A 12,658-nucleotide genomic window follows, 5' to 3' on the forward strand; every position below is an offset into this window, starting at 1 on the left:
GAGCAGAAGTGCAGTGAGGGAAAGTTAGTTTTCATCTTGTTTGTTTGTCTTTTGTTTTTTCTGAGAGTCAGACAATCGACCGCGTCATCTGGGTTTACGTTAACGTGTTGGTCACTCACTGATGAATGCAGAAGGAAAGAAGGAAAGCAGAAGGAAAGCAGAAGGAAAGAAGGAAAGCAGAAGGAAAGCAGAAGGAAAGAAGGAAAGCAGAAGGAAAGCAGAAGGAAAGAAGGAAACTAGAAGGAAACTAGAAAGAACGAAGGAAACTAGAAGGAAACTAGAAGGAAAGCAGAAGGAAAGCAGAAGGGAAGAAGGAAACTAGAAGGAAACTAGAAGGAAAGCAGAAGGAAACTAGAAGGAAACTAGAAGGAAAGCAGAAGGAAACTAGAAGGAAAGAAGGAAACTAGAAGGAAACTAGAAGGAAAGCAGAAGGAAACTAGAAGGAAACTAGAAGGAAAGCAAAGGAAACTAGAAGGAAACTAGAAGGAAAGCAGAAGGAAAGAAGGAAAGCAGAAGGAAAGAAGGAAACTAGAAGGAAAGCAGAAGGAAACTAAAAGGAAACTAGAAGGAAAGCAGAAGGAAACTAGAAGGAAAGAAGGAAACTAGAAGGAAACTAGAAGGAAAGACGGAAACTAGAAGGAAAGCAGAAGGAAAGCAAAAGGAAAGAAGGAAACTAGAAGGAAAGCAGAAGGAAAGCAGAAGGAAAGCAGAAGGGAAGAAGGAAACTAGAAGGAAACTAGAAGGAAAGCAGAAGGAAACTAAAAGGAAACTAGAAGGAAAGCAGAAGGAAACTAGAAGGAAAGAAGGAAACTAGAAGGAAAGCAGAAGGAAAGCAGAAGGAAACTAGAAGGAAAGAAGGAAACTAGAAGGAAACTAGAAGGAAAGCAGAAGGAAACTAGAAGGAAAGCAGAAGGAAAGCAGAAGGAAACTAGAAGGAAAGCAGAAGGAAAGCAAAAGGAAAGAAGGAAACTAGAAGGAAAGCAGAAGGAAAGCAGAAGGAAAGAAGGAAACCAGAAGGAAAGCAGAAGGAAAGAAGGAAACTATAAAGAAAGCAGAAGGAAAGCAGAAGGAAAGAAGGAAACTAGAAGGAAACTAGAAGGAAAGAAGGAAAGCAGAAGGAAAGCAGAAGGAAAGAAGGAAACTAGAAGGAAACTAGAAGGAAAGCAGAAGGAAAGCAGAAGGAAAGCAGAAGGAAAGAAGGAAACTAGAAGGAAAGCAGAAGGAAAGCAGAAGGCAAGAAGGAAACTAGAAGGAAACTAGAAGGAAAGCAGAAGGAAAGCAGAAGGGAAGAAGGAAACTAGAAGGAAAGCAGAAGGAAACTAAAAGGAAACTAGAAGGAAAGCAGAAGGAAACTAGAAGGAAACTAGAAGGAAAGCAGAAGGAAACTAGAAGGAAAGAAGGAAACTAGAAGGAAACTAGAAGGAAACTAGAAGGAAAGCAGAAGGAAACTAGAAGGAAACTAGAAGGAAAGCAGAAGGAAAGCAGAAGGAAACTAGAAGGAAAGCAGAAGGAAACTAGAAGGAAACTAGAAGGAAACTAGAAGGAAAGCAGCCAGCACGGTCGACCAGGCTGAACCCAACAACTATCACAGAAGGCTGACGCAAATATTAATACAACAACAACCTTTGAAGTGTCTTACAGACTCGATATTAACAGAGCATGAAGCAACAATCAGGGAAAGGAAAGAGGAACCAACAGATTATCAGATTATTTTCCAAACATTTTAAATATATCCGACAGATTTGGGACGAAGCAGAACATCGATGTGAACAACTGAAGCCGCGGTGATCTCCAGTTGTTGGAAAGAGATCCATAATTCACATTCATAACCAGCAGGCAGCTTGTTTTTAATAATTATTCAATTATGTGGAAGGAAAATAAATCACTGATCAGTTCTCTTCAATAGTTTCCTCTTTATAATCTCATCCAATACAAAATCCACTTATCTGATTCATTCTATTATTTATTGTAAAAATGTAGCTATTAAAAAGACAAACGTGTAAATAAACATGCATTTAATAATACATTTCTTAATGTAAACACATGCGTGATCATATTCAGTCCGCGTGTCTGCGTCTACTTCTATAAAGAATCTTTGTTGGTCCTTTTTGAGAATGAATATGAGTCGACTTGAACAGAAGAGTTTCTGCTTGTGTGAGTTTATTTCTAATTTCTCTCCAAATTGGTTCATATTTCCAGAAGAGCGTTTCACATTCCTGAGTTCAGACCTGTTTCCTTTTCCTTTACTTTGGCTGAAGCAGCTGGCGACTCGTGTTATGAGGCAGAAATAAATAAAAAATAAATCTGTCATTTTTCTTTATCAGTAAGTATTTAACTTTCTAAGATCTCTGCAAAAGTCAAAATATTTAACTCCAATTATAATCATTTTATTAGTCTTATTATAATGTAGTGTTCATCTGAATAATAAATGCCTCAGCAGAGCTTTTCTTTTGTGACCAACAAAATCAAGTTCTGCTGTTGTATTTCAGCTTTCTTTCCAGGCAGCTCGTTTTCCAATAATTGAAAATGTTAATGAAACGTTTGGTTTGTGTAAAGATCATTAAAATGCAGTGACTACACAACAAACATTTCAGAAGTTGGTTGATTCATTTTCAAACAAACAGAAACGGCCTGAAACTGTTTACAAACTGGAACCATTAAAACTGCTCAGCATGAATTTGTATAGATAAAAGTTGGAAATGTTTCTGTTGTGGTTTTATGATGCATCTGAAGACGCTGAAGAGATCCGGACACCGAACCTCCCTCCGACAGACTGCTTCTGACAACCTTCGCTGACTTGAGGTCGGGTTGGCGGGCAGCTCAGGCTGACAGCGACATTCTTCATCTTATCTTAATGTGTGGTGGAGCGCTCGTTTCGTTTTGGATGTCTTAGGTTACATGTAATTTACCCATAACCCAAAAATATACAAATATAATGAAAACGTGGTGGAAGACGGTTTAATAATATCATTTTATCTACAGATTCATTCAAATCTTTAGGACATACTGTCCACACTGTTATTTACAAGTAAATAGGACTTGTTGTCTCCAGGCCAGCAGTGATGTCATCAACCAGCAGTGATGTCATCATCCATTAGTGACGTCATCATCCATCAGTGATGTCATCGTTGGTTTGTGAACGTTATGAATCCTCCAGTTCAGATTCTGTCCGTCACCATCTTTGTTAGTTCGGAGCGGTTTGGAGCAGGAAGTGACCATATTTGGATGAGCTGGGGGAGGAGCCAGCGGTGGATCTGACCGATCTGATCGGAAACCTGACGATACTACGTCCCGCCCACCGATAGCTGTAACCTGACTGCACCACAGGCCTGTCAATCAAACAGACACGCCCCCAAAAGCAGGTCTTCTTGAATCTTCTTTTCTAATGAATGAGGGATTATTTTCAGATGGACCTCCAGAAAACTAAGAAGAAGGAGTGACTTTAGCTAACAACACCGAGAGAACTGATGGACACATTTTATTCACTTTGGATTTGATGAGAGAAGTTGAATGGGAGTCTATGGAGCCGGAGGCTTTTTGGAGACGACCTCTAGTGGCACTCGCTGGTATTGCAGCTGAAGACACTTCTGGATCAGAACCATTTTACAGACCTGAAGCTACGAACTCTTTTATATCCAGTTAATGGTCCAAACTGATCGAGATGTCACCAACCTGTCTACATGGGTTGCTGTGGTAACGACGTACGTGCTGCTAGAAGTTGCCGACACGGACGTGTCAGCAGACAGTTTATTTCAGCTTCTGTCCGTCGAGTGAAGTTATCGTCGTCTTCCACAGCGCCATAATCGACACTTTCCGATAGCTCTGCTAGCGGTAGCATTGATTCTGTCACTCTGCCTCTGAAAATGACGTCGTCACCGTGTGTCGCGTTGCTGGTGACGTAATTTGGATACGGATTGCAAAAATCGCATTTCATGTTTTTTTTTGGTGTTCAGACTATTTAAAAATCAATCTGGATGTGACAGGAATCGGATCTTGGCTGCAGGCTGAACACAGTCTAAAAACGTTGGTAGTCCTGAACTTTGAGACATCAACGTCCAGCTTCTGTGTCACCTGTCTGTTGACATTAAAGCTCTGATTTATCCAGTGTGATGTGTGGAGACGGCCTCTTTGTGTCCCCCGGGGGGCTGAAAGCATCGGTCTCCCCTGACGGAGAAGAGAGTTCTTGGATTTCAAAACAACCCCCCGAGCGGGCCGGACCACCACATCTCTGACATGCGCCACTCTGAGGCAGAAACCCCCGTCGGCGTTTGCAGCGTACAGTCACAACACGTGGAAGTGAAAGATCGGAGGACCGTCAGCAGACGGACGCGCATTTCCTGCCGGGGAGCCGACTGTTTGTTTTCACGCTCATTAATGGATGCTTTTCAGCCTGAGGTTCACTGCCTGCACAGCGACAGTGTTTGTGGACGGACGTCTTCGGCTCTCCAAATTCAAACACACAGATGAGGCTGTTATAATCCAACGACTGGAAATAAAGAAAACAGCTGTCTAATTCCAACACCAATGTTTGTGCTCGGCTCATCATGTCATTTTCAAGTTGGCTGGAAAGAGAAATTACACTTCAATTTCTGGGTTTTTCTAAAGTCCACTCTTGGAGAGCATGAGAGAAGTGGACAAAGTCTCTTCCCATGGGTCCAAACTATATTTATAAAGCAACAGGAAACATCTGAGCATGCTCAGAAACATGACTCCGCCGCTATCACAGGTCCTGCTTCTCATTTCCTGCCTCCATTTGCATATGAAGCGTGTCATTGACTGGAGGTTTGTGGCTCGGTTTGGGGTGTTTCTGGTGCTGGTCAGCTGCGATCGGGTTCGGCGGTGACACCTGAACCCACTCCATGAACATAAGGGAACCGCCTGAAGATATTTGGGCTGGACCAGGTCCGATTGGTTTAATTAATTTTTCAGAAGAGGGAGTGTGTGTTTTCAGCTGCAGGAGAGTTCAGCGCAAAATGTAATACAAGATGTGACACTTGTTCTATTTTGCAGGAAAACATGTTAATATCAAAACAAAGGTCCCGATCTTGTGAGCTGTTCCAACGACCACATTCGTTTTAGATTCCAGAAAACAAGGTGTCCCGTTGCAGAAGAGTTTGTGTCCTACTTGCGCGCTCTGTCCCACTTCCTGCCTCCTCCCCAGCCGCCGCTCAGCTGCACCTCCTCGTCCCGGAAGGAGATGCGCTCCTTTTTCTTGGGAGCAGATGAGACTCGTTCAGGAGACGCAGCTTCTTTTCCTGGAAACAAAGTGGAGAACAAACGTGTCAGAATTTACAAAACAGCAGTGTGAAATCGATCCAATAGACTTCAAATACGAAGCACTTAATTGTCGTGATATTATTTTGTCATTTTTAAAGTATTTGATAACAAAGGCCATTAAAAAAAATCTAAATCATAAAATAGGTTTTCACCCGAAGGAATGAAATCAAAATTAGATTTCCTTTTAAAGAATTCATGGAAATTCCATTTTAGTACCGTGAAACTGGATCACGGTGCATCATGTTAGTTTGACCAGTGATTTTATATATCAAAGGATCAGCTGCTGAATGCTGGAGGAGATTATTTCATGTTGCATCTTCAAGCTGATTTCAAGCAAATGACGAACACAGAGATTGTTAATGAAACCTCCAAGTCTCTCCAGGATTTAGTAGTTTTTATTAATTGTTGTGATCAAAACTGCAAAATGTTGCTGCAGCTTTTCTCAGAAATCGCAATGCAATTTCTGAAGTTCAAATTTTTTGCATTAAAATTTCAGAAATTGGCAAAAATTGCAAGTCAATTTTAATTTTCTTAAAAAAAAAAAATCCAACTAATAGTCATATGTAACCACTTTCCATAATAATCAGCATACTGTAGAGCACAGAAATAGCTCGACATATTTTAGTTGTCATTTGTTTCATTTTCAGAACTTAAAAGAAAGTTACAAAAAATAAATTAAAATAAATAAAGTAAAATAACATAAAAGTGATGTAACTTTACAAAACAGTCTGTGACTGCAGTTTAAAACACACAGGAGAAATCCTCTGTGGTAATTAGAGCTTTAAATGCTTTTTAAACAATATTGACTCAAAGCAAAGTGTCATCTCTTCCAACTGTGATGCTGTTTAAAGTCCTTATAACTTACTGTACGATTAACTCTCATGATGAGCTCATATTACCCAGAAACCCCGTCACCGCTGGGATGTGGTTTATTGTGATGATAAGAGGAGAGATCGGAGAGGTTGTTTTTGTTTTTAAAGCTAGTTTTATTTGGAGGGCGTACGAATCTATTGAGTAACTTTATTGTGAGAAATCAAAAAGAATTGGAGATTAGTTGAATTCATAACTGTACGTACAAGATCATGTTTTCTGGAGCGACTGCCCAAAATCAAACGCCCCTTTTCACCTTGAAGGAATGAGTTTGAGCATTTGTAAAAAGACGTATTAGGAAATATAAAAGCTTCTCATATTGTTTCTTTATTGTTCTCATATAAAACTAAACATTTATCGTGGGGGGGCTTTAATATATTTAGGATTGGAAATACTGTGTCAGTGGTCCCACAACCGTTTCTTAGATATCACCCTGATGAGTGCAGTGAGCAGGTAGGTTGTGTGTCTGTGTGTGTGTGTGTGTGTGTGTGTGTGTGTGTGTGTGTGTGTGTGTGTGTGTGTGTGTGTGTGTGTGTGTGTGTGTGTGTGTGTGTGTGTGTGTGTGTGTGTGTGTGTGTGTGTGTGTGTGTGTGTGTGTGTGTGTGTGTGTGTGTGTGTGTGTGTGTGTGTGTGTGTGTGTGTGTGTGTGTGTGTGTGTGTGTGTGTGTGTGTGTGTGTGTGTGTGTGTGTGTGTGTGTGTGTGTGTGTGTGTGTGTGTGTGTGTGTGTGTGTGTGTGTGTGTGTGTGTGTGTGTGTGTGTGTGTGTGTGTGTGTGTGTGTGTGTGTGTGTGTGTGTGTGTGTGTGTGTGTGTGTGTCTGTGTGTGTGTGTGTGTGTGTGTGTGTGTCTGTGTGTGTGTGTGTGTGTGTGTGTGTGTGTGTGTGTGTGTGTGTGTGTGTGTGTGTGTGTGTGTGTCTGTGTGTGTGTGTGTGTGTGTGTGTGTGTGTGTGTGTGTGTCTGTGTGTGTGTGTGTGTGTGTGTGTGTGTGTGTGTGTGTGTGTGTGTGTGTGTGTTGTGTGTGTGTGTGTGTGTGTGTGTGTGTGTGTGTGTGTGTGTGTGTGTGTGTGTGTGTGTGTGTGTGTGTGTGTGTGTGTGTGTGTGTGTGTCTGTGTTGTGTGTGTGTGTCTGTGTGTGTGTGTCTGTGTTGTGTGTGTGTGTGAGGCCCTCCGCTCCACCTGGCCATCAGCACAAAGCTTTTCAAACATGCACAACAAAGGCGGTGCTTCTGCCGGGTATGATGCGTTCCACGTGTTGAGCCCAAGCGCACGATCTCCACGGCTGCCCCACACAGGGAGCCACACAGCGCCGGTTCTGACCCAACTCCAACTGTCTGCACAGCTGTCTAGAATATCCCTCCTCTCTCCAGTCACACCTCACCGCTCCTCTCCGGGTTTTAAACTCTGGTGGCCTGACTTTTACTTTATTGAAGACTTTTTGTCCAATCATGAGTTCTAAATGGAAAACAGAGCCCAGAACATGCTGCACATGTTGGTGGTTATTAAGGGGACGGAGACAACCGAGCGGTCGCACGTCTCCACCGACCGCTGTGACCAACCAATCGTCTTCCATCGTTTCCTCCCATGCAGGCAGCAGACACGCAGCTGCAGTGTTTTCCTCTGCACACGTCCTCAAAATATTTAGTGAGGCTGCAGCGGCGTTTTAGGGTGGCGTCCCAGCGAGCGGTGAGGATCACGTTGCAGCAGGTTGGACAGTATTTATGTCCACTGCACTAAGTGAACCCTCCAACTTTAAAGCTTCACTTTGATGCACGTCTGCCACTTCAGGGGAGAAACGCTGAGCAGCTTTTTACTGAAAGACTCCTTCACTGATTCATGTCCAATCAATTTGAAGACTCACATGGAAGAAGCTGCGTTTTTATTTCCCTGGACCACTCTTCCCTCTGATCGGAGGCTCGGTGGCCGTTAGATGCCCTCTCCAAGTTTATGAAATATCTAATTGGCTTTTTGAAAAATGCTCTTGTCTTACACATACATCCATATTCCAATTTGTGCCAGACCATTTGGGTAAGTGGTGTTTTCATCGGTGTGGACAAAGAGTCTTTTCTGTGTGAGGAGCTCCTGAGGAGAACAACAGTCCTCCTGCTGAAGAAGACGCTGCTGCTGCTGCTGCTGCTGCTGCTGCTGCTGCACCTCGTGGACATCATTCTCAAACCATCACCGGAATCCAATTATGTTGGTTACCGGGACAGGGCGCCCCTTCACGTCTTTAATGTGGTCATCTGCTGTCAGTAGCATCTTTGTCACTGAGAAACCTCCTGAGCTTCCTGACAGAAGAGTCATTCTTCACTGAAAGGAACGACTCTTTTTTTTGCCCGTTTCCTGTCAGAGGAGAAATTCACGGCACCCTGTCCCCGGCCCGACCTCGTGACCCCCCCGGCCCCCTCTACCGGAGCAGCCGACCGCCGGACTCAGCCGTAGGCTGGATAAGCAGCGGCCTTCGTCCCTCTGGCTCTGTGTGACCGGAGACCCAAAGGTATGTCAGCTTAAACACGTCTGTACACACATGCAGTGAAGGTTCATGTGCACGCACAAATAATACACGCTTTGAATCTGGCTGGTGTCTGTTCAGTAATAACTCCATTTACAACTACACAGAAGGAGATCCTGATGTGCCAGTTTGCCCAGTTTTCTACAGAACAAGTCAAATTTCTTTCATTTTAGTGTAAATGTTCTGTTTGAGTCAAATTTTGTCAAAAACAAGATCGGCTTGTCTGAGTTTAATAAAGCGCACAATGATTATTACATTCATATAATATATACTGGATATGTGTGTGTGTGTGTGTGTGTGTGTGTGTGTGTGTGTGTGTGTGTGTGTGTGTGTGTGTGTGTGTGTGTGTGTGTGTGTGTGTGTGTGTGTGTGTGTGTGTGTGTGTGTGTGTGTGAAAAATAATTTCAGGTAATTAGTGAAACTCTCTAAATGAAGAAGAGTTGATAAATGTCTCCAACAGAATTTCTCAGGGTTACCAGGTTAAAAAAAACTCAGACAGTGATTCATTTTAGAGGAATATTTGAGGCTGGATTTCATGACACTTAAATTTCTAACAGACCAGTTAATAATTCTTCGTAACAGGAAGATTTTGCATCGAAAAATGTCCGTGAAGTTCAGAAACACTCACTTGAACGAGCCGAGGAGTTTCTGCGAGGACAACTGTTGACTTTGCCCGGCTGGGCAGCTGAATGGCTGCCGGCCCATGATGCACCGCCGTGATGGCGACGGTCTGTGTACGCCGGGTCGACCTGCACGCAACACAAACACACACAGAAGCACACACATAAACAACACGCCTAACACAAGCAGTCTGCAGCTCTGCAGTCCTCACATCTCACATATCTGGGGGGCGGGAGAGGGGATAAGCCGGGGGGGGGGGGGGGGGGTCATAACTCAAACTGCTCCATAACCGCCGGTTACCGACTTCAAAGACCTCCGGAGCATCAGCGTCGTAGCAAACTGCTCCGAAGTGACACGCGGGGTTCTGTGAGTGAAATGAAGAAATTGCAGCCGGTTGATCCGATTGAAAATGTCACTGTGGAGCTGAACACCCCCCCCCCCCCCCCCCCCCCACACACACACACACACACACACACACACACACACACTCACACACACACACACACACACACACACACACACACACACACACTCACACACACACACTCACACACACACACACACACACACACCCCCCTCCTTGATGAGACGGCTCCAGGAGGAAACACAGGGCAGGACTCAATGTAAATACCTTCACATACATGCAACTACCCCCCCTGAAAGGATTGAAGTCACTGTTGCATGAGGTGAAGTACCAGGGACCAGGGACTAGAGACTAGAGACTAGGGACTAGAGACTAGAGACTAGGGACCAGAGACTAGGGACTAGAGACTAGAGACTAGAGACTAGGGACTAGAGACTAGAGACTAGGGACTAGAGACTAGAGACTAGAGACTAGGGACCAGAGACTAGGGACTAGAGACTAGAGACTAGAGACTAGGGACTAGAGACTAGAGACTAGAGACTAGGGACCAGAGACTAGAGACTAGAGACTAGAGACTAGGGACCAGAGACTAGGGACTAGAGACTAGGGACTAGAGACTAGAGACTAGGGACCAGAGACTAGGGACCAGAGACTAGAGACTAGATAATAGAGACTAGGGACCAGAGACTAGAGACTAGGGACCAGAGACTAGGGACTAGGGACCAGAGACTAGGGACTAGAGACTAGGGACTAGAGACTAGGGACCAGAGACTAGAGACTAGGGACTAGAGACTAGGGACCAGAGACTAGGGACTAGGGACCAGAGACTAGGGACCAGAGACTAGGGACTAGAGACTAGGGACCAGAGACTAGAGACTAGGGACTAGAGACTAGGGACCAGAGACTAGAGACTAGGGACCAGAGACTAGGGACTAGACACTAGAGACTAGAGACTAGAGACTAGGGACCAGAGACTAGACACTAGAGACTAGGGACCAGAGACTAGAGACTAGAGACTAAAGACTAGGGACTAGAGACTAGAGACCAGAGACTGGAGACTAGGGACCAGAGACTAGAGACTAGGGATCAGAGATTAGAGACTAGAGACTAGGGACTAGAGACTAGAGACTAGAGACTAGGGACCAGGGACGAGAGACTAGAGACTAGAGACTAGGGACTAGGGACTAGAGACTAGGGACCAGAGACTAGACACTAGAGACTAGGGACCAGAGACTAGAGACTAGGGACTAGAGACTAGAGACTAGGGACTAGAGACTAGAGACCACAGACTAGAGACTAGGGACCAGAGACTAGAGACTAGAGACTAGAGACTAGGGACCAGGGACAAGAGACTAGAGACTAGAGACTAGGGACTAGGGACTAGGGACTAGAGACTAGGGACCAGAGACTAGACACTAGAGACTAGGGACCAGAGACTAGAGACTAGGGACCAGAGACTAGAGACTAGAGACTAGGGACTAGAGACTAGAGACTAGAGACTAGAGACTAGGGACCAGGGGCCAGAGACTAGAGACTAAGGACCAGAGACTGGAGACTGGAGACTGGAGACCAGGGATTAGAGACTAGAGACTAGAGCCTAGGGACCAGGGACTAGAGACTAGAGACTAGGGAGCAGGGACTAGAGACTAGAGACTAGGGAGCAGGGACTAGAGACCAGAGACTAGAGACTAGGGACCAGGGACTCACCACGAGCTGCACTCTGCCGCACAGAACCGACGGCTTCATCTCCGGTAAGAAACGTCCGCTGAGGAGAAGATAAACAGGCTGTTAGTGTTTCAGACCAGAGTTCCCCTTTTCCAACTCCGCACAATTCACTGTGACATTAAATAAAATAAATACAGATGACATGGATGATAATGTCTATTTGTTTAGGTGTGGTGGTGGTGGTGGTGGGAGGAGGGCGGGCACAGGACTACACACTCTGTTACAGACATACAGTGGTTATACTGCTGGAAATACAAATTAGTTTCATTCTTCACCCTCCAAATAATAATACAAAGTTTTGGCTTTAGTTGTTCCACTTTTAAAATATCAATCTGAGATTTCTGCAACAACTGTGATTCAGTCGAAGTGACTTTGTGGTGTTCATGGATTTAAAATTATTACTTTTAATTCATTGCAAACTGTCCTTCAAAAACAATGCAGTGACCTGGCTGTAAAATCACAGACATATTTATATAAAAAACCTGCGCAGATGGTCATAAAACTATGTGCATCAGAGGTAAGTTAGAAAACACATGAGGTCAGGTGACCACCTGATGAGCTCACCTGTCTGAGGGCCTCTCAGCCCGGGTGTGCAGGCACTGCTCAGCTTCTTGCTCCACTTGCTCCGTCCTCTGACAGCCCAGCTCGGCCTCACTGACTGCCATCGACAGAAAACATCCAATAAACATCACAGGTCGGTGTTTTATTCCTGTTGCAGGTTAAATAATAAACTGGATGACAGCAGCGACAAAGAAAGGAGCTGATGATGATCAACAGGAAAACAGCTGATCTGCAGAAGTTGGACATGCTGCAGGTGAATTCACCGGCCTGGTTTCTTCTCACCGAGTCGAAGTGTTTCTGTGTTTGTTTGGATGATTTTCAGAGATGCAACAGGAGAGCCTCTTGCTTCCTAACGATTGATAGAGGTTGTGGTTCTTTCCCAAAGTTTGTTACAGAGAGGAACCTGGACAGCTGCTGATTTACGAGTTTGTCTGAAATCCCATAATAAGGTCGTAAATTCAGAGCAAACATTTGCGCTGAGGCGACAGCAGACGGGTGTAAACTGATAATGAACTCTGACGGCCGGCGCTGGAACTAATGACACATTTATTTAAGCCATTTGCTTGCTTTTGCTGAGCTGTAAAAAGAAGAGAGGAGCTTTTACAGTTTTCATGGGTTCATTGAGAAGAAGGCGCCACTAAAAATGTCAAGTGATGGATGTTTCACCCCCCACGGGACAGGAAGTGGCATGACACGGAGAAAGAGGCGGATCAGACAGAGGTTTTAGTCGAGA

General features: G+C 44.4%; 1 protein-coding gene across 1 annotated transcript in view; it reads right to left on the bottom strand.

Moving 5' to 3' along the window:
• Positions 1-5,121: 5,121 nt before the first annotated feature.
• Positions 5,122-12,658, bottom strand: part of lrriq1 (leucine-rich repeats and IQ motif containing 1) — a 37,330-nt gene continuing 29,793 nt past the window's right edge. Inside the window, exons 23-26 of the mRNA XM_069714486.1 lie at positions 11,929-12,022; positions 11,347-11,404; positions 9,283-9,403; positions 5,122-5,255 (exon numbers count right to left, since the gene is read on the bottom strand). Coding sequence (XP_069570587.1) covers positions 5,122-5,255; positions 9,283-9,403; positions 11,347-11,404; positions 11,929-12,022 — 407 coding nt within the window. The remainder of the gene's footprint in view (positions 5,256-9,282; positions 9,404-11,346; positions 11,405-11,928; positions 12,023-12,658) is intronic.

Source organism: Brachyistius frenatus, unplaced genomic scaffold, assembly GCF_029030835.1.
Source record: "Brachyistius frenatus isolate BFR_SWC_R1_liver_20210118 unplaced genomic scaffold, ASM2903083v1 Contig_131, whole genome shotgun sequence".
In the NCBI taxonomy this organism is placed as follows: domain Eukaryota; kingdom Metazoa; phylum Chordata; class Actinopteri; family Embiotocidae; genus Brachyistius; species Brachyistius frenatus.